The sequence below is a fragment of the Mauremys mutica genome, chromosome 4, assembly GCF_020497125.1.
Source record: "Mauremys mutica isolate MM-2020 ecotype Southern chromosome 4, ASM2049712v1, whole genome shotgun sequence".
NCBI lineage: Eukaryota > Metazoa > Chordata > Testudines > Geoemydidae > Mauremys > Mauremys mutica.
In genome coordinates, this window is record NC_059075.1 from 143,944,088 (window position 1) to 143,962,222 (window position 18,135).

The 18,135-nt window shown below is 48.4% G+C and overlaps 1 protein-coding gene across 1 annotated transcript in view; it reads left to right on the forward strand.

Moving 5' to 3' along the window:
- Positions 1–15,533, forward strand: part of TAFA3 (TAFA chemokine like family member 3) — a 69,110-nt gene extending 53,577 nt beyond the window's left edge. The window contains exons 5-8 of the mRNA XM_045014447.1: positions 4,835–4,984; positions 8,964–9,088; positions 12,376–12,483; positions 13,529–15,533. Coding sequence (XP_044870382.1) covers positions 4,835–4,984; positions 8,964–9,088; positions 12,376–12,465 — 365 coding nt within the window. The 3' untranslated portion in view covers positions 12,466–12,483; positions 13,529–15,533. The remainder of the gene's footprint in view (positions 1–4,834; positions 4,985–8,963; positions 9,089–12,375; positions 12,484–13,528) is intronic.
- The last annotated feature ends 2,602 nt before the right edge of the window (positions 15,534–18,135 follow it).

Genomic DNA, 18,135 nt, shown 5'->3' on the forward strand with positions numbered 1-18,135 from the left:
TGTCCACACTTGCAAGGCACATACAGCGCTGCATCTCCCTGGCTGCAGCGCTGGCTGTACTCCTGCTCTGCCTCGGGTATAACTATTGCAGCGCTGAACCAGTAAGTCCAGGGCACTGCTGCACATCCAGCTGAGTCAGCTGTGAGCAAAGGCTGGTACAGTGGGATGGCTGGGAATGGGGTTTGCTCTTGGTCCACTTCCTCCTCACCATGAAATTCTGTCCCCCTTGGCAGAGAGCCCCAGGACAGCCTGGGCCTCTACGACTCAGACTAAGCGCCCCTCACCCCACAGAGGGATCCTTTCAGGTTAGGGCTGAGTGAGGGTGGCCGGGGGCTGTGTGTGAGAAACACGAGCCTGTTGGGATGGGTTAGCAGGGTCTTCAGTCTGCAGGGCTCCCGCTGGCACGGCTCAGCGGTGCCAAGGTCCCTGACATGATGTCAATGCAAAGAAGAATCCTGCACTTTTGTCTTAGTGCTAATGAAACATGGGTCATGCTTCGTATTGAGGTTCTGTGTACGGAGAGCTCATAAAGGGCTAATGTGTGAGTCAGATATGTGTTAATCAATAGCATATCAGTGCTCTAGCGCTTCGTCGCTAGGTTGCTTACAATCATGGCTTATAACCGTCTGTATCTCCTCCTTCTGTCCTTACTGGCGCATAGAACACCCGTGCTCATGTCTGTTACATGCCCATCACTGGTAACAGTCATGTAGAACCCTTTATAACCCATCAGTAAAGGGAACTTCAACATAGAGAGCGACAAAATCTGTGTTAACAAGAGAAATGCAAAGGCCACCCACAGAGCAGCATGGGCCTGATTCCTGGCCTCCTCTGGCACCAAATCCTGCAGAGAGGGATTGGAACCAGGGATTTCACAGTAACCTCCCACCCACCAAGCCACAGTATGTTCAGTATGAACTCAGTTCCATCCTCCTGCTGTTGCTATGATGGACCGGCCACTAAAGAGGGTTCCCTTTAGATGTGCACCCTCCAGTGTCTGTGCTTAGCCCAACCCCCAGTGAGACTGTGCTTGCTTGGGATCTCTTGAGACTTCCTGGAAATGGATGTTCCATATAAAAACACCATCTTTTTTAGACCTTGAAAAGAATTCTGACTTGGATTCAAATTGGAGCAAAGTTTCAGACCAATTCCTCAGCCTCTGTGTCCATCTTTAGGGAGAACTCTTATAGAATCGAATAGAAATAAAAGCAATAGAATTCCTCAGAACTCACTCACCCAGTCTGTGAGGGTTAATAGTGAGTGGGAGCCATGTTCTGAGTGTCTACAGCCTGATTACCTTCAGCAAGGTTGGTATTCTCTGTTAAATGCTGCAGGACTTCTCCATAATGCCCCACTCCATAATGAATGTCCTGTAAGAGCTAGGAAGGGAAGTGGAGCTGAGTATCTTTGTCAGCGATTGCAGTGTGCAGAGCACTGGACAGCCCATAGATCCTGGCTTGGGAAACCCAGAGTATTTTTGCACTTAACTTGCCATTATTGTGTTTACAGGCTTCATACAGCAATACTTCTGGGGGCTGTAAATTACCACTCTGTACATCCTAGATCCGTTTTGAAGCTTGAGATCTTGCAGGTGATTTAGTGGTGAGCACAGGGGTCAGTATTCATAATCCTCTCAGTTTCTGTGTCTCCTTTGAAATCAAATGGCTCTCACTCATATATCTTCCTGATGAACTCTCCAGTGAAAGCATTGCCTGGCGGGCACAGTGCTGAGCCGGGAGTGTTGTGATGGCTAAGACACACGCTTCTGTCTTTGGGCACGTTGGTTTATTTCTTTACACCGGTGTTCATCAGCTTTTAGCACCAGGAGGTGAAAGAAGTGCACAGGCCGATCAGTAGATGTAAGAGATTAATTTATGACCAGCAGCCAGTCTTAGACTTGCCCCAATTCACTGGGGGCACGACGTAGAAGAGGGTGAAGGGACAGTGTCCGAATCTGGACGCTGAACTGCAAAGAGGACTGAGCCAGGGGCCTCTGGAGCAGAGCCCAGTACTGACAGGAGCAGGCTCCCTGGGCGTTTAGTGCATAGCCACTCGCTAGAGAGGATCCAGCTAACATGGATTTCCCACATTGTGCAGTTTACCTTGCACTCTGTTTGCAGTTGTTGTGGCGGTGGTGGCCCCGGGGCTGTCGCAGGGTTTTGAGGGAAGCTCATTGGCTGAGACGTGTGTTGGTGACTTGCTCGCAGTGTCACAGCACCTCCGTGAAGGTGGTTGCTGCTGTAGAGAGAGCAGAGTGAGCAGGGTGTGCCCTCAGTAGAGGTGACAGAGCCCCTGCATCAGAGATCTGGCTGGCTGGCTGCTCAACCATGGGAGCCTGGACATTTGCAAGGTGAAAATCCAGGTAAACTTAAATGGGCTTTTATCTGGTTTTTTTATTATTAATGGCAGCAAAAAAATGAGACTCTAGGTAAAAGGCTGAAAAGCACCTTAGTGATTTGGGAGCCCGAGTCCTGTTTTCAGAAATGTCTGAGGCACGTACTAGTCCACGTGTCATTGAAAGGCCGTGGAGTGCAGGCTCCTAAGTGTTAAAATCCCTTCCGAAAGTGGGGCTTAGGCTCCTAAATCCCACAGCCGCTTTTGAAGATGTTGCAGTGTAGGGGGCCCTGTGGCAGAGACAGCAGAACATGTTTCATCCATTAAATGTCTCTCATGTTTCAAAATAAATAATTTGCCTTAAAAACAAGACTGTTTTTTTTCACCCAGTTATTAAATCAGCCGGGTACAGAAGACAGTGCAGAGCAGACCAGCTTTCCTCTCGGGATTGCTGGGCTGTCATTAGAAAGAGCCCTGGATCGAAAGGTGCTTGGTCTTCCCCAGAATTTAGAGCCCATCAGTTTAAGATTTTCTCCTTTACTGTGTCTGTTTGCCACTTGCAGGGCCAAGCAGTCCTTGTTCATGTGGAACAGGAACTGCATTGTGTGAGCAAGCTTTGGGGGTCTAGCGAGGCATAATAATAATATAGACCTATCTCATAGAGCTGGCAGGGATGCTGAAAGGTCATCACCTCCAGCCCCCTGCCTTTACTAGGAGGATCAAGTACTGATTTTGCCCTAGATTCCTCAAGTGGCCCCCTCAAGGATTGAACTCACAACTCTGGCTTTAGCAGGCCAATGCTCAAACCACTGAGCTATCCCTCTGTATACAGCGCTGCAGAATGGTGCTGGTGCATAGGAAAAGCATAACAGCCTTAACCCCATTACAGCCTGACTCCTGATCACTGCATTGATCAAAGACAGTGTATTCCTGGTAACACATCGGGATGTCGTCACAGTGTGTGGTGCTGCAGTCACTTCTTTCAGTACTCATTAAACAAGACCTTCAGGGATCACTCACTCTCAGGTCATGGGATCAAAGTCTATCCAGACCTATTTGGCTAATTTGTGTGTGGGCCATTACCCAGTGAAATGCATTGATTTATGATGCGAACTAGATTCTAAGCTGGGATCCCAGAGGTGATAAGCCAGTGCATTCATTTTCCTTCTTCCTTAATATTTTAATGGGGAGCAAAGAGCAGCAGAACAACAGTCTCCCTTTCTGCTGAACAGGAAGAAATTGCAGCGTTGCTGTGAAGTTAAGACACACCCGTGGCTGGAACTCATGTCAGATTGCACACGGATACGGTGCCAGGAATGAGCATTCCTTTGGTTGTAATGTTCAGGGCTGGAGCTGATGGTGTTTTGACTGAAGCCACAGGCACTGAGAGGCAGCCGCCTCTCTCTGTGGTCTCATATCAAGTTTGCATCTCATTTTCAGTTCCAATTAACTAACCAACTAGCTGATTTCAGTAAAGCCCTTCCCTCTGCCATGGGGAGAGGCTATTCATTCTGCTCAGCAGGGCGGGTGATTAGGAGTAAATAGAACTCCGAGCAGTATGATGAGACTAAGCCAGGGCCAGTGCTCTTCCTACTTGGGCCGGGGAGCCATTGGACATAGCCACCTGGAGGGGCTTAGCAACCTTGAGGCCTGGTTTGGACTCCTTCAGCAGCAGCACCTGGCTAGATGTCCAATCTCCCAGCAGGCACCCTGCCTTGGAAACATTGCGTTAATCACTTGCAGCAGCCATGGAGTGGGGAGATGGTGAAACTCCCATTGGCCTTCATGTTGCTGGCTCTTACTGAGCAGCCGCTGAAGTGGGCTAGCTAGCGACGGCAGGGTACCCTACGTCCTGTCTTTCCCTGAGCTTGCCACTGCACCTGCTCACTGCTGTTGGGACAATGTTGTGGACTTAATGCACTGGTGCGGTCTGAGAGCCAGCGGCTGGATTGGCTCTGTGTGCGCCAGTGTCCCCGGCATCTTACTGGAGCCAGAGCACAAACCCTGGTGAGGGAGAGAACATGATGGCAGAACGTACTGAGTCCTGCAGTTCTAGCTGACCATCCCAAGCCGTCAGCACTCAGTCACCGCCCTGATGGATGGGGCGTAAGAACCCGACTTACAGAGTGCCAGGCTGCTCCGCTGAGCTAACGGGGTCTCCTCCTCTGGCTGAGACATCTGGAGCTCATGCCAGCTCCTTGCACATCTCCATGCCATGCGCGCTGCGATGAGCAGGAACGTTGCCCGTTACGCAGTGGACTGAGGGCAAGATGGCGGAGGGTCTGTGACGATGCCCATTAGGAAGGATCCCCCAAGCCTGGCTCCTGTGTGGTCTGTCTGGTGTTGGTGCAGCTCATGGGGCTTCTCAGTCTGTTTCTAGCGGAGAGGCCTTTCTCATTGCTCCGCTGGAGCCTGCTCAGGGTAACTGCTGAGCTGGAGTCTGGGACTGGGCTCTGGCCACGCAGCTCCGGGTCAGGTGCGGTTGTTTGCCTCCCCACAGTGCACATAGAGCCGGGCACGTGCGAAGTCATCGCCGCCCACAGATGCTGCAATAAGAACAAGATCGAAGAGCGCTCCCAGACGGTGAAATGCTCCTGCTTCCCGGGGCAGGTGGCGGGGACGACTCGTGCGGCTCCCTCCTGCGTGGATGGTGAGTACACGGCGCCTTTCACAGATGAGTAATCGCTTTCTGGGTTTGCTGGGAAAGATGAGGAGGAAACGTCCCCTCCAGCAGGGGCGGCTCTAGGCATTTTGCCGCCCCAAGCACGGCAGGCAGGCTGTCTTCGGCGGCTTGCCTGCGGAGGTCCGCCAAAGCCGTGGGACCAGCGGACCCTCCACACGCAAGCCGCCGAAGGCAGCCTGCCTGCCGCCCTCGTGGCACTAGCAGAGCGCCCCCCGCGGCTCGCCGCCCCAAGCACGCGCTTGGCGTGCTGGGGCCTGGAGCCGCCCCTGCCCTCCAGCCTCTGAGGATGGGGTTATTCTCCCGTGCTTTGCCAGCAGTGGGATTTTTTCATACATCTGTAACACTGAATGTTTTAAAAAAAAATATTCCCAATCCAAACGTGCTGAACTGGCGAGTTCTCCCACCGCGATCAGTCTCTGCCAAGTGCCTGATAAGCAGAAGTGTCAGAGACGGCTTTCGTGCCCCTGGGTGTGCCAGTCTCTTGCCACAAGAGCAGGAAAATGTAGCTATCCCTGAGTTATTTCATTAGAACTTCTACAAACACTGAGCAGGGCACCCCTCCGTACATACACTCTAGGTACTCCTGAGATTGCCTAAAAATACAATTAAAATAACCCCGAACCTCCCCAAATTGCAGCAGTCTAGACAGAACTAGTTGGCACTGGTCAGGTGCCATCTGTCCCAGGCGCTCTCGCTTTCATTCACGATGCCTCCAGCTAGGAGGAGGTGAGTGTCGTCATCTCCCTCTCTTAGAATGGGGGGCTGAGGGGGCAGAGGAATTCTTTGCCCGAGGTCTCAGTGGTCGGGCCGGAAATAGAACCTAGCCCTGCCTCCCCATCTCTGCTTTGGAGCTGTTTCATGTTTGCCCAGCCTGATGAGAGCACCAAGGACCTGTCCGTGCCTGTGTCACACTGACTGTGACAGCCCTGCCCGCACGACAGGGATGGACGTGTTCGAAAGTTGTTTCCAGATACTGTTCTGTGTTCATGACTGTTTTTAAAGCCATACACCAGGCTGGGTCCTCATGAGGGGGCCTGCTGGCACTGTGCCTCGCAGCAGTTTTCAGCCAGACAGGGCCAATTAGGAACAGCCCCTGTATTGAGACACTGAGCTCGCTGGTCAAAGCAGAGCTCTGAGTGAAGCCATTTCAGAACTAGCCTGGGGAAGTGGGACCAAGATTCTCCAAAGTGACGAGTGATTTAGGAGCCCATTTTGGGAGCCCAAACTGAGACTCTATAAAGGGGCCTGATTTCACAGGTCAGGCCCTCTAGACACCCAACACCACTAGCCACCATGGATATTCTTGGCCAGGGCTCTGGCTCCGTTTGCACTCGGAGCTGGCCTGTTTGCTCTCACGTCATTGGACGCCAGTCCCCGCTCGGCTCACCTGCAAGGTGGCCTCAGGTACCTAAACTCTCACAGCCTTCTGAGCGTTACTCGTCCAGTCCACTGCCAGCCCCTCCCATCCCACTCTGCTGTCAGCAGCTGACACCACAGCAGATCATGCAACTTTGCACAGTTCTCCAGGGCCTGCCTCTAGGCCTCCCAAGTGCTTTTCTCTCCCAGCTCTCACTTTGACACAGCTTCCCCCGGGGCAAGAATAGAAGGACAGAATGTGAGGGGGACACACACACACACACCCTGGTGCTGGGAACCCCACACTGCACCAGAAGAAAGACAAGCAGATTAGAAAGGAAGCGAGTCATCTTCTGCTCGGCATTAAAATGTGGCGCAGGTAGAGTGGTCAGTGACCAGGAACAGCCGGGGACAGAATGCACATAAAAGGGGTCTGCTGTGGGGATGAAAGATGCTGAGGGGTCTTGGTGGAAGAGCAGCGAGGCAGGACACCGTTAGATTTGCAAGGAGGGCTAGGATTGCTCTGTGTTTGCCACCGTTAACAAGCCTTTCATCTTCAGAAGCAAACTGGAAAAGACCTAGCAGCGGCTCAGCATGGTTAAACGCCTCTCCGTATGCCTCGCGCCAGCCCGGTGTTCCCTGTCGAATCCTTGATTCCTAATGACCTCCCTGTTAATGTGATTCTGGCACCGTTTCATTGGGCGCCTCCTCTGTGGCCTCTGAGGGGTTCAAATTATGAGTATTCCTCAATTTAGACCACACTGTTGCTGAACTTTAGGTTACTATGGTGACGGGCTTTTCCATGCCTTCTGTCCTTGGGTGGTGGCGGCTTGCTGTGGGCTGGGACAGTTGACGATGGCTGCTCTGTGCCTAATGATTCCTGGGCGAGTCAAATGCACATGGGGGCCCTGTCTCTGTTCAGTTGCTTGTCCCTGCGCTCATGGTGGCCTCGGGAGGGGCTTTGTGGCACAGCCCAGAAACTGCCACCTCAGGAGAGAAACGGCCACACGACGCTCACCCAGCTGTGCTTGCGGCTGCCAGGGCACCCCAGCACATGGTGACAACGGAGTCTCACGCCCTGGCACTTTAACTGGGAGTGCATGGCACTAGAGCTGTGCAGAGGGGGAACGTGCCATTTCGGGAAACATTTCAAGATTCCAAAATTAGGCTTCGTTCTGATGGGAATGAAAACCCCCAAATTCCCCACAAGGGTAAATTCCAAACTTTGTGTCCATTTCGCTTCATTCTACATGTTTCATCGCAATTTAGACTCTCAAAATGTTTTGCGTTGCATTATAGTATATTTGTCACAGGGTGACTGGCCTCTGTAAGCCACAGCTGTGCCATCATTAATTCATTGTGTCCCAGCTGAGGGTGTGAGCCTAGCTTAATGGACAGGTGGGCCTTGAAAAAGGACTGAGGGCAGGTCTACACTATGGGGATCGATATATCGCGTCTAGATGAGACGCGATATATCGATCCCCGAGAAATCGATTGCTACCCGCCGATATGGCGGGTAGTGAAGACGTACCCTGAGAGAGATCAGTTTGGCGTGGAACCATAAGGAGAACCAGCCTGGGGGCGAGTGCTCTATCCCAGATCCAGAAAGGAGCTGGGAACAGGGCCCAGAGGGAGGGTTGAAGGGCAGAAGAATCTTTTTGTTTGTTGGGACTTTTTAGTTTGGACATTTGCTGCCCCAGAAGGGGTTACATTTGTTTGTGACTTGGCAACTTGGCAGGATTAAGCCACATCTCCAGCACAGAGGTGTGTATGGAGAGCCAAGAGACCCACCTCGGGGAAGGAAATCGAGGCAGAAAGTGCTGGCAATGCCACGTTTGGCCAGTAAGATGTGCTGCGGGGCAGCCATGACCCATGATAGTATTTTATATTTATATACATAGTGTTTGTATAATGATATATTATATCATACAATATAATATATAATTATGCAAACATTATAATGTATAATACAACATTTAAAAAATTCAAAATAAAAAGTGGAAATGTTTTGTTCAGAAAATGTCGAAACGGGACATTCCAACATTGTTGGAACTTTTTTCCATTTCTAAACAAAAGTCTGGTGAAATCGATCCAATTTCACAAAGTGGTTTGATTTAGATGGAATATAAATAAACAGGGATTCCAGAAAATGGTGCAAAAATGATCAAAAATGTTTTTTTTAAATTTTCACAGAAATTTTTTATTTTTCATCAAAGCAAAATGAAAAAAATGTGTTTCAGTTGGACCTGAATTGAAAGTAGTAGCATCAGCTTTCCTTTTTTGGTTTGATTTTTCTCCCTTCTCTCCCTTTTTTTAATCACTGGAGAAGGTGGGGGCAGAGAGTGGGAGGAGGAATTAAACAGATCCCCAAATTTTTGATTCAGTGTTGACGAACAATTTGAAAACTTTCCATCATGTGCAAAAAGCCGTTATCTGCTCCATAAACTAGCTTCTTGCTGATGAAATGCTGGCTTTCTCTAATAGTAAATACTAACTCCCCACCCTGTCTCCATCTCTCCCCTCATCCAGCCCAACTGTAGGCACACTGCCCATATCTGCTCTGTTCCTCACTGGCCCTCTCTCCTTTCAGCCTCCATAGTCCTCCAGAAGTGGTGGTGTCAGATGGAGCCATGTCTAGAAGGGGAGGAGTGTAAGGTGCTGCCAGACTTGTCAGGATGGAGCTGCAGTACTGGCAACAAAGTCAAGACGACCAAGGTATGTGTGCAGTGCTGTTTGGAGCCAGACGTTTGCCATAGAAAATGGAGTGAGCCATCTGGAGCATGGGGCATTGGCAGAGCTGGGCAGGGGCTCAGGACAGGAGGAGCTTGCAGGATTTACGGAGCAGAACCGAAGTGCTTTGACTGCGTTGGTGTGAGGAGCTTCCACCCTTCCCTCATGTCAGTGCGCTTAGTCCCTTCTTCTCACAGCCCATGAATGTCCCTCCACGGCGTTCAGGTGCAGGAAGAGAGGCGAGGCGCCTTGCCCAGAGTTTTAACATCTCTTTGTCTTTCATGCTGATTATGGTGATTCCTGAGCACCAACCAAGAATGGAGCCCTGTGCCACACACCAACACAGCGTAGCAGACAGTGCCTGGCGTGGAGAGCTTACCATCTAAATAGACCTGCCGGACACAGGGTGGGGCCAGGGCTGTGACACACAAGCAGAGTGAACAACGTGACAGTGGCGAATGTCATGTTAGTGCCCTGGGTTTTGTTCTGAGTTTAACTCCTTTGGTGGGTTTTGTTAGGTGGTTCCCTGATGCCACCAGGTAGAAGCTGTGGAGGGATTTTCCTGGGGAAGATATCAGAGCAGCTCCTAGACTAGTCCTTGGCTAACAAAGGACTGGTTTGCAGTGCAGTCTGTCCTGGTATTGCAGTGAGGTGCTAGATTCCCCAAGCTGTTCTCTGGAGCAGCAGATTCCTCATCGCCTGCCTTCTGCCAAAGCAGTGTGATTCAGGCAAGGGCTTTCTTGGATGGCAGTGCTCCCCCGGCTGGAGCAATCATCTGTGACAGAGAGCTACATGATTATTATTTTCATGGCTTGCTGAATGCCCCGGAGAACAAGGTATAATTAAAATTTTATCAAACTCATTAGTAATTACATGTATGTCATGGTTAATCAGTTGCATAATTTTGTAATCATTGTTCATACTGTTGAGTATAATTATTCTTTATGCTTTAGCTTTGCTCACCCTGCACCCCCTGCTGTAAAATTATCCTTCCAAAAAAGTGAGGCAGGGATTTATTTATTATTATTATTTTCCTCCACAAATTGCACATTCGTGCTAAACTGTTTTTATGAATGTCAGAGCTGCCTCCCCTGGCACAGGCATCAAATACTGATGAGCGATTGCAGCTGTATTTCCAGACCATTCTCATTTCCCCCATTTATATTGCTTATTTAATCCCCCCCTCCCCCCATCGCTATCTTAATTTGACGTCAGCACGATGGCTCCAAATTCTTGTAAGGGACAGTTCAGTTGTGAAGGGTGCTGGAGCTGCTGCAGTTCAGGTGTCTCCCTCAGCAGCAGTGTTGATGCTCTGCCAGGGGACAAAGCTGTTTATGGTACTCCTCCGAAGATGCACTTTGGTTTCTTCTACCCTTCCCTCTGGACTAGCTGCAACCTGGAGATGGAGTCTGGCATTTTCCAAAGCACCCAGTGTTTTTTGGTGCTCCTCTTGAGACTGCTTAAAGAGGCCTGGTTTTCAGAAAGTTCTGGGCACGCTCCCACCACTCCACATGAATAGCAAATTACAGCGCGTCAAGACTGGAAGCAGTAGCCAAAGCAGAGTGTGCATAAACAATCCGCAGGGGGAAATCTGCATCAAACATCCTGTTAAATAATTGCAACTATTGAATACATTTGCATCTATTCAAGTCTGTTCAGTCACCGTTCACGAGCAGGAAAATCAGCTGGATGTGTTGGATTGCTTGCTCACGGCAGTTTGACCATTTCCATTAGCAAACAATCTCCAGAGCAAGTATTCTTCAGGGAACTCATTTGGTAAATAATTTCAAACTACAGATAAATGAGAGGAGAGTGTGATGTTGTCAAGTTCATCCCCGAGTGCGAAGAGGAAGATCTCATTCCTCTGGAGAACTTTGTCACAAATTATTTTTCAGCAGGGAGGGGATTTGCCTGTTAAAACTCTATAACTGACCCCTGCAAAATACAGTATCATTAACACTGAGTGGTCAGAACTCATGAGACAGGCTCCCAAAAATCATGGCATTGATTTAAAAATCATAAGAATGAAAAAAATAATAAATGTTGGGTTATTTTTATTTGCCATCTGGTTTCTGAATATTTAAAGGGACACGTTTTCAAGCTTTTCTCTGCAACCAGGAAAGCTAGAAACTTATTTTTCTTTTTTAAATAAATGAAAGCTAAGACTTTCTCATAATCACATGACTCCGGGACCTGGGGCATTAAGGAAAACATTAAATATCACCAGACTCATGAAGAAAATTGCTGGAGTTGGCAGCACTGAAAATATGCTGCCACCCTGTAATGGGGTACCCACACTGCTCCCCTCCGAAGCCCCTCTCCTCTGTGAATCAGGGACTCTTCAGTCTGGTGCAACACCCGTGTTCTTTATTCATGATCAGTTTCCCACCACCAGTTTTCAACTGTATACAGGCTTTACAACTGCTTGGCCTACCACAGGCTAGGAGATGTCTACTCCCACTGAGCCTGACCTCCCGTTCTTAGTCTCCGCCTTTCCTTTCCTTTTTCTCCTCCTCCTAAACACATTTTTAGAAACGTTTTGATTTAGACAAAAAGGGCAGTTTTAATCAAAAATTGTTTTGATGAAAAATATGTGAACAGTTCTACTGGAAAAATCACTCACTCTCCCTTCCTCTCTCTGCATCATTTAAACCAGCTCCCCTGCTCCTTTCTCGTCTCTCCATTCCTCTTTGAATGTTTGGGTTTAACTGGTGCTGTATTAGGAGTTGGCTAGTTGAGTAATAAGCACATTTCGCCCCTGTAACCGTGGGTCTGTGCTGTGCACAAATTATCCTGTTTTGTTTGGGGTTTTTTTTTAATGCTTCCAGTTTAATCTTCCTGCCATTTTGCAATGGATTTGCTGAATTGTTCCTGCTGAACGTGCCTGGTACTTGGCATGCACAAGTGACCAGGAATGGAATTTAAATAGCAATATTTCAAATGCATCTACACCTCTGATGGGTGCCTGGAGAGAAATCTCTAGACCTACTATGAAATCAGTAAGAAAGGACATTATTATGGTAAATAGGATATGAACATCTGAAGGTTGTAAAACTATCCATGGTCACTAGTATAACCAAACATTTAAAAGGCTGGGAGACAATTTTTAAATACTTTTTTTTTCTCTCTGAAATACATATACATGTGACACACACTCACGCACACCCACGTCCCTACAGCCTGTCTAAGGGGCTTGTGCAGGCTGCATCTTCCTTTCCAGATTGCATGGTGCAAGAGATGCATTTAGATTGTTATTCCATTGCCACCAACAGGAACTGAATAGGCCGCAGGCCGTTCCTGTGCAGTGGGGTTGTTACCCCTTGGTTACAGTTGGAGAACTGAGGCACGCAGAGGGGAAGTGACTCGCTGCATGGCCTCGGGTGAGTTAGAGCTGGAAATAGATCTCAGGATTCTTGAGCCCCAGTCTCTGCTATGACCACTAGACAGCACTCCCTCTACAGAGCGACCTTTCGGATCTGCCATTTCAGTACAGTGCAGTGGGCCTGATTCTGCTCTTAAACTGCCTTTACACCAGTGTAAGTGTCATCTTTCGTGGAGGTACCCCCAATGCACACCAATGTCAATCAGGAGTGACCCATTCCCCATTGCGCTGCACCTTGTGTTGTCAATGAAATCTTTGCAGAGTGCGGAGTGGGACTGAAACCCTGCTAGTATGAACTCGGGGAGATGCAGATACGACACTTGGGGTCTAATGGTTCCATGAGTTACACCCACGTGGTCCTACCAGCCCCAGCAGGGCTACAGGGGTGAGGGCAGGAGCCCCTCACACCTCCCACTGTGATCACACCCTGCACCCTGCGCATGAAAACAGCCTGGGCCTGGCCCAACACTGTGTAGTCACTGGCAGCAGCGTGTGGTGCTTCCAAATCAGAATGATGGTGTTTGATACCCTTCTGCCCTGGGGCCAGTGGCTACACTAGACAATGGAGAATCAGGTCCTGAGGAAAATATGGGGGAAACCACCCTTGGAAAATCCCCTGCTGCTCTTTCTTACCACAGGCAATGACCCCAGCCCTTCGCAGTTTAGGTTTTAAGTTTTGCCTCCTTCTCCCAACACCATGGCCCTGAGACTTTATTGTTATCAATAGTGCGGTAGGATCAAGAACCGGGCCCACTTTATGCTAGATACCGAACAATAAGCGGCAAAGAGATCACATCTACGTATCAGAGCCCTCAGGTAGATACAGACCGGCAGGGGAACACAAGGAAACAAAATCTTTCCTTCTTCCAAATCCCTTCTCAGTGTTCTACATTAGGGAATGCAGGAATCAATTAAAAGTTAGTAGGTCTGGAAAACAATACAAGTTCACTTCAGTTTTAGGAGAAAACCCAAATCTAGCCCTGCCTCGCCGGTCAATAGGTTGCCAGGATCTGGTGTGACGTGCTCTTGTCCTTTGTTCACAGGTCACCCGGTAGTTGCTGTGGAACTCTTTCCTGAGGGTTTCTCTGGCAGGCGTCTGCATTGTGATGGTCAGCATTGCGAAATGGCACAATCCCATGTTCGTTCAGCTGCGGGAAGTTCCTGTCGCGTTCTGCAGAGCCGTGAACGGGACTTTCCGGTGGCGGCAGGAACGCAGCAGTGTTGGGATAGGATGGCTGTCCCTCTGAGCACTTTATGGTTCTGACTACAGTGCATCTGACAGTGGACTCGTGCTCACTCCTTGGAGCGGCACTGAGGATTACAGAGAAGGGGACGGATGCACTCCTCTGGCCTGGAATACTGGGAAACCTCCCTTCTGGAAGTGAAAAACCGTGCTAGCTACTGGTTAATGCCACCTCTGAGGTATTGAAGCAGCGATTGCTATTGAGGCAATGGTAATGGGTTCTGAATGCAGTTGCAAGACTCCCTTTCACTCCATGTTTTCCCTCTGCATCAGGGGTGCACATGCCAAGAAATTCTTGAGTCACATAGACTCTGTTGACAATTACAAAGAGAAAAAATGACTTCCTTCGTTTCCAGCCACATATTCAGATAGGATAAAATAATTGCCAGGAGAACCGTATTTTCCCCCAAGGTTTTGAATAGGTGTAATTGTCCGGGTTTTAGAAATCAGTGTCTAAATCTTCCCCATCTTTGTTTCATTGTTTTTTAATGAAGACCGGTTTCCAGGAAGAGTTCCTGCAGACAGGGGCCAGATTCCGATCTGTCTTCCACTGGCATAAAACTGGAGTAACTCCACTGAAGTCAATGGGGAGATGCTCTGTCTTTGTCTCAGGGTGACTGAGATCAGAATCTGGCCTACTGTATAGCAGAAATGACAGTGCAGACTGAAACATCTGATGCTTTGCTGAAGACTCCTGATGTGAGACAATAGACTCGCTGAGCAAAGCGAGGCTGGTTTTTCCTTGCTCATTAATTGCACTGATCAGTCTTTTAGTTCCAAATCTGAGCTCTGTGATCCAAGTCATAGGAGCCACATTACTGCTCATGTTTGCAGTAGCATTTCAGATTAATGCGGGGTGGGGGGGGAATTTCTCTCTGTTTGGTCTGTTGTGCCTGGTGCAGTTTACTTTGTTATCCAGAGAGAGACTTAATCTCTTCATTAATTCAAAAGAGAGAAAAACCTACCAGGCTCCTGCAATGAGCTCAGATCCCTTCCCAGGGCAAACTGTTGTTCCAAATTTGCTACAATATATGCGGGCGCAGCCCCATCTAACCCCTTTCTCCCAGCTGCAAACATCACAAGGGAAAACTCTTTGGTCTGGGGGACTAATCTCCCTCCCCACCCCAGAAGTCAGTGGAGAAATTGCCATTGAAGTCAGTGGAGTAGGACTGGGCTTTGGGCTCCCAAAGGAGAATTGCAGTGGTCCTTAACCCCCGTTTTGCTCCTTGGGGAGTCCCAGCTCCGACAGTCACGGAAGCCTGTTATACACGTTGGTTTGCTGGGGAAGGGAATAGTTAGAACCTACTTAATCCGACAGTAGTAGTGAAAGTAACAGATGCCTCCTCAATGGAAACCTTGTTACTCGTCCCTAAAAAGTCTTTCAGCTCCAGCCCTCGCTGTGTTACACCCCTAGATGTTGGTACCATTATGGTTCCCTTGACTCAGGAAGGCTCAATGGATTTAAGCCTCGGAAGTGAAAATACCTGTATGATCGTTGGTTGCCTACAATGCAAAGTGTAACCCAAAGGGGACATGTGACTGACGCGAAAACCTGGTGCGGAGATGACATGGATTCCAGGAGTAACAGGAGGGAGTGGTGTGGGAAGTTCTAGGCAAAGAGCAAACAGCAGCACGTTTCAAACGCAGCCTGGCTCTGTTCTGTTTTGCAGCAGCCTGGTGTCTGTGCTACAACTGTACAACCTGCTGGAGTTGTTACTGGAACGTTTTTGTAGCGGGGTATGTAATCCCTGCCTCAGATGCGATGTAAATACCAGACTGTGAAATATTAAATTCATTTTAATCTCTGCAAAGGATCTTTTCCTTTTTGAAAAGAAAGGGTGGGGGCTGAAGAGCATTTTTCAAATCAATCCACTGAAGGGCAGAAGGTTTGTGAGGCCTTTATTCTGGGGCAGATCCTACTGCTGTTGAAGTGTGTGGGTGAAGGACTGGGCCATTTGTAATGCATGTGGCTTCCTGTCATTAGGTTAATAAGCGGATAAGTCACTGAAGCTTGCCCAGGGCTAGTTCAAAACTCTTTCTTCATGGCGCAGGTGGTGCAGCTCACAGGAATTTTCATTGCTGGCATATTCAAATGACAGACAGCAGTTTCCCCTGAAAAATTAGTCAGTTAATTCCATAGGAACTTGGTAAAGCATACAGAAAGGAAAAGTGCCTGCTCCCCGCTGTGAGTGAAACACAGGACCGGGAGTGTCACGAGACACACCGAACCCTCTCTCTCTGGTCCTATCTGCTTTAGATACTTGCACCTAACTCCTGCTATCAGGAATGGGTGTTGCACCAAGACTGGAAGCCAGAACAGACCTTTCTATGAACAGGGGAAATTGTCTGTTTGCTAAGGGAAGGGCTGGCTGGATGCTCCCTACCTAGATAATACTTTTGCGGTAGAATTTGTTCCAAGTAGCAGCAGCAGCAGCAGGGGAGAAGGGAACTGTCACAGAAAGAAGGTTTAGCTGCAGAGACATTGGGATCTTTACGCCTCCCTGGGAGCACGAAATCTTTTGTCCGTCAGACTTAGAATAGCTAGCTATATAAATGGGAAGCTGAGAAGCAAAATCATTCAGTGGGAATTTAAACATTATGATATTAAAGCATCAAAAGTGCTTGATTGCATCTGCAATGGATAAAGATACATGTGGCACATTCAGGAAGAGGTTACGTGCCAAGGCTGAGGATGCTCTGGGGAACAGAAATATTATGTGATATGGCAGCAGCAATTATCTCAATAGTAAACAATGGTGCAGAATGAAAATGAGTAGCTAGCCAGAATGGAAACAGCACCTAACGTGCAGTGACTCTCAGGGGCCTTTTTACACAGTTACCAGTGTTTTCATGAACACACATATTTTGATGATCCTTCTGTCCAGCTGGTTAATGACTTCTTCTGGGCGGTTTTGGAAGGTGCCATCTGATTCTGCATACAAGAAAGTGATTGCTGAATGATCTCTGAAAAGCCCCAAGAAATCAGGGTTTGCACGTGATTATCTTCTGCACTTTCATTAGGCACAGTGTTGGCCATTGACACGTCAGTGTCCTCCGAGAGTCACACTTCTGAGACACTAGAGGATAATAATAGGAAATAACTGTGAGAAGGATGATGGTTCCAGTGGGACAAATTCTGCCTTCGCCTGCTTACCCCATTGCTCTTATTTTGACTTTGTCCTAGGATTGCATGGTGTAAGTGAGGGAAGGAATTGGCCTGCATTCAGAATGCTGGAAAATTGGGACCACTTACAAGAATGAGATTCCAGTGTCTTGCTGAAACATTTTGCAAATACTTTATTGCTTGAGGGAGATGCAGTGAAAAAGTTGGGCTTGTATTAATTTCATTAATATTTAAGGATGCTTCTTAAGTGAGCTAATGGCCCATTGAACAGTATGAGGCTGGTATGTGAAGATCCACATAGAGGGTTGTGTTGGTCTGATTTCATGCATAGGCATGCATATGTTTTGCATGGGTCTGCTATGTGAATGGAGGCAGTGAATGAGTCACAAGACTGCAAACAGAGAGTCCTTGCTTACGTTCCCAGCTCTACCGCCAATTTACTCGGTGATCTTGGCTAAGGCCCTTCATCTTCATATGCCTCAGTTCCCCAATCTATAAATAATGGGCCTGATTCTCATTTACACTGAAGTCCCTCTGCCAGGGTGAAAGGACCTTGAAATAGATGTGAGCTACAGTTACACTCACGTTAAGCCCCCTTAACACTGCCAGAGTGGTGCAAAGGGGTCTTATCGTCAATGAGAATTGGGTCTCTCAATACTAACCTCTTTGGTAAAGCTCCTATGGATGTCAAGCACCATATAAATGCTACATGTCGTTGTTCCCTAGGTGGGGTTTGGCCATTAAGTGTTTGGTGGGTGAATGGGGGGTAGTCTGGTTGGTTTGCTCTGGGGAGGGGCATGTGAGGGATATAGAATGGAAGGCGATTTGCCTTTTTCACTGGACGATACCTGTTCTTTTTTATATTTCTTGTCAATTAGTCAGCGGTCATTTTACCTGTGCAATTCCATTCAGTTTGCAGGTCTGTGGTGCCTTTGTCCATCTCCTCTCAGGGTTTGGAGGTGACCTCACGTAGGTGATTCATTGTCATGAGATTGGGACATTGCCTCTCCCTTCTTTAGGGCTGAAAATAATGATGGCACTACATGGCTATGGTTCTATAGGCGTTAGATTGTGCTGCTTTCCGTATTGCGGATGTGGAGAGATGGGTGGTGAGTGACAGCCTTGGACATTTAGCCTAAGTGTTGAGCTGAGGTCTAAGCATTTCCCTCCAACCCTGACCTCTGTTATGTTCTGAAAGAATATCACGAACTTAATGCAAACGGCACATCCCAGCCCTGCTAACTGGGAGCTATAACTAGGGAGGAAAAAGGAGGACACATTTC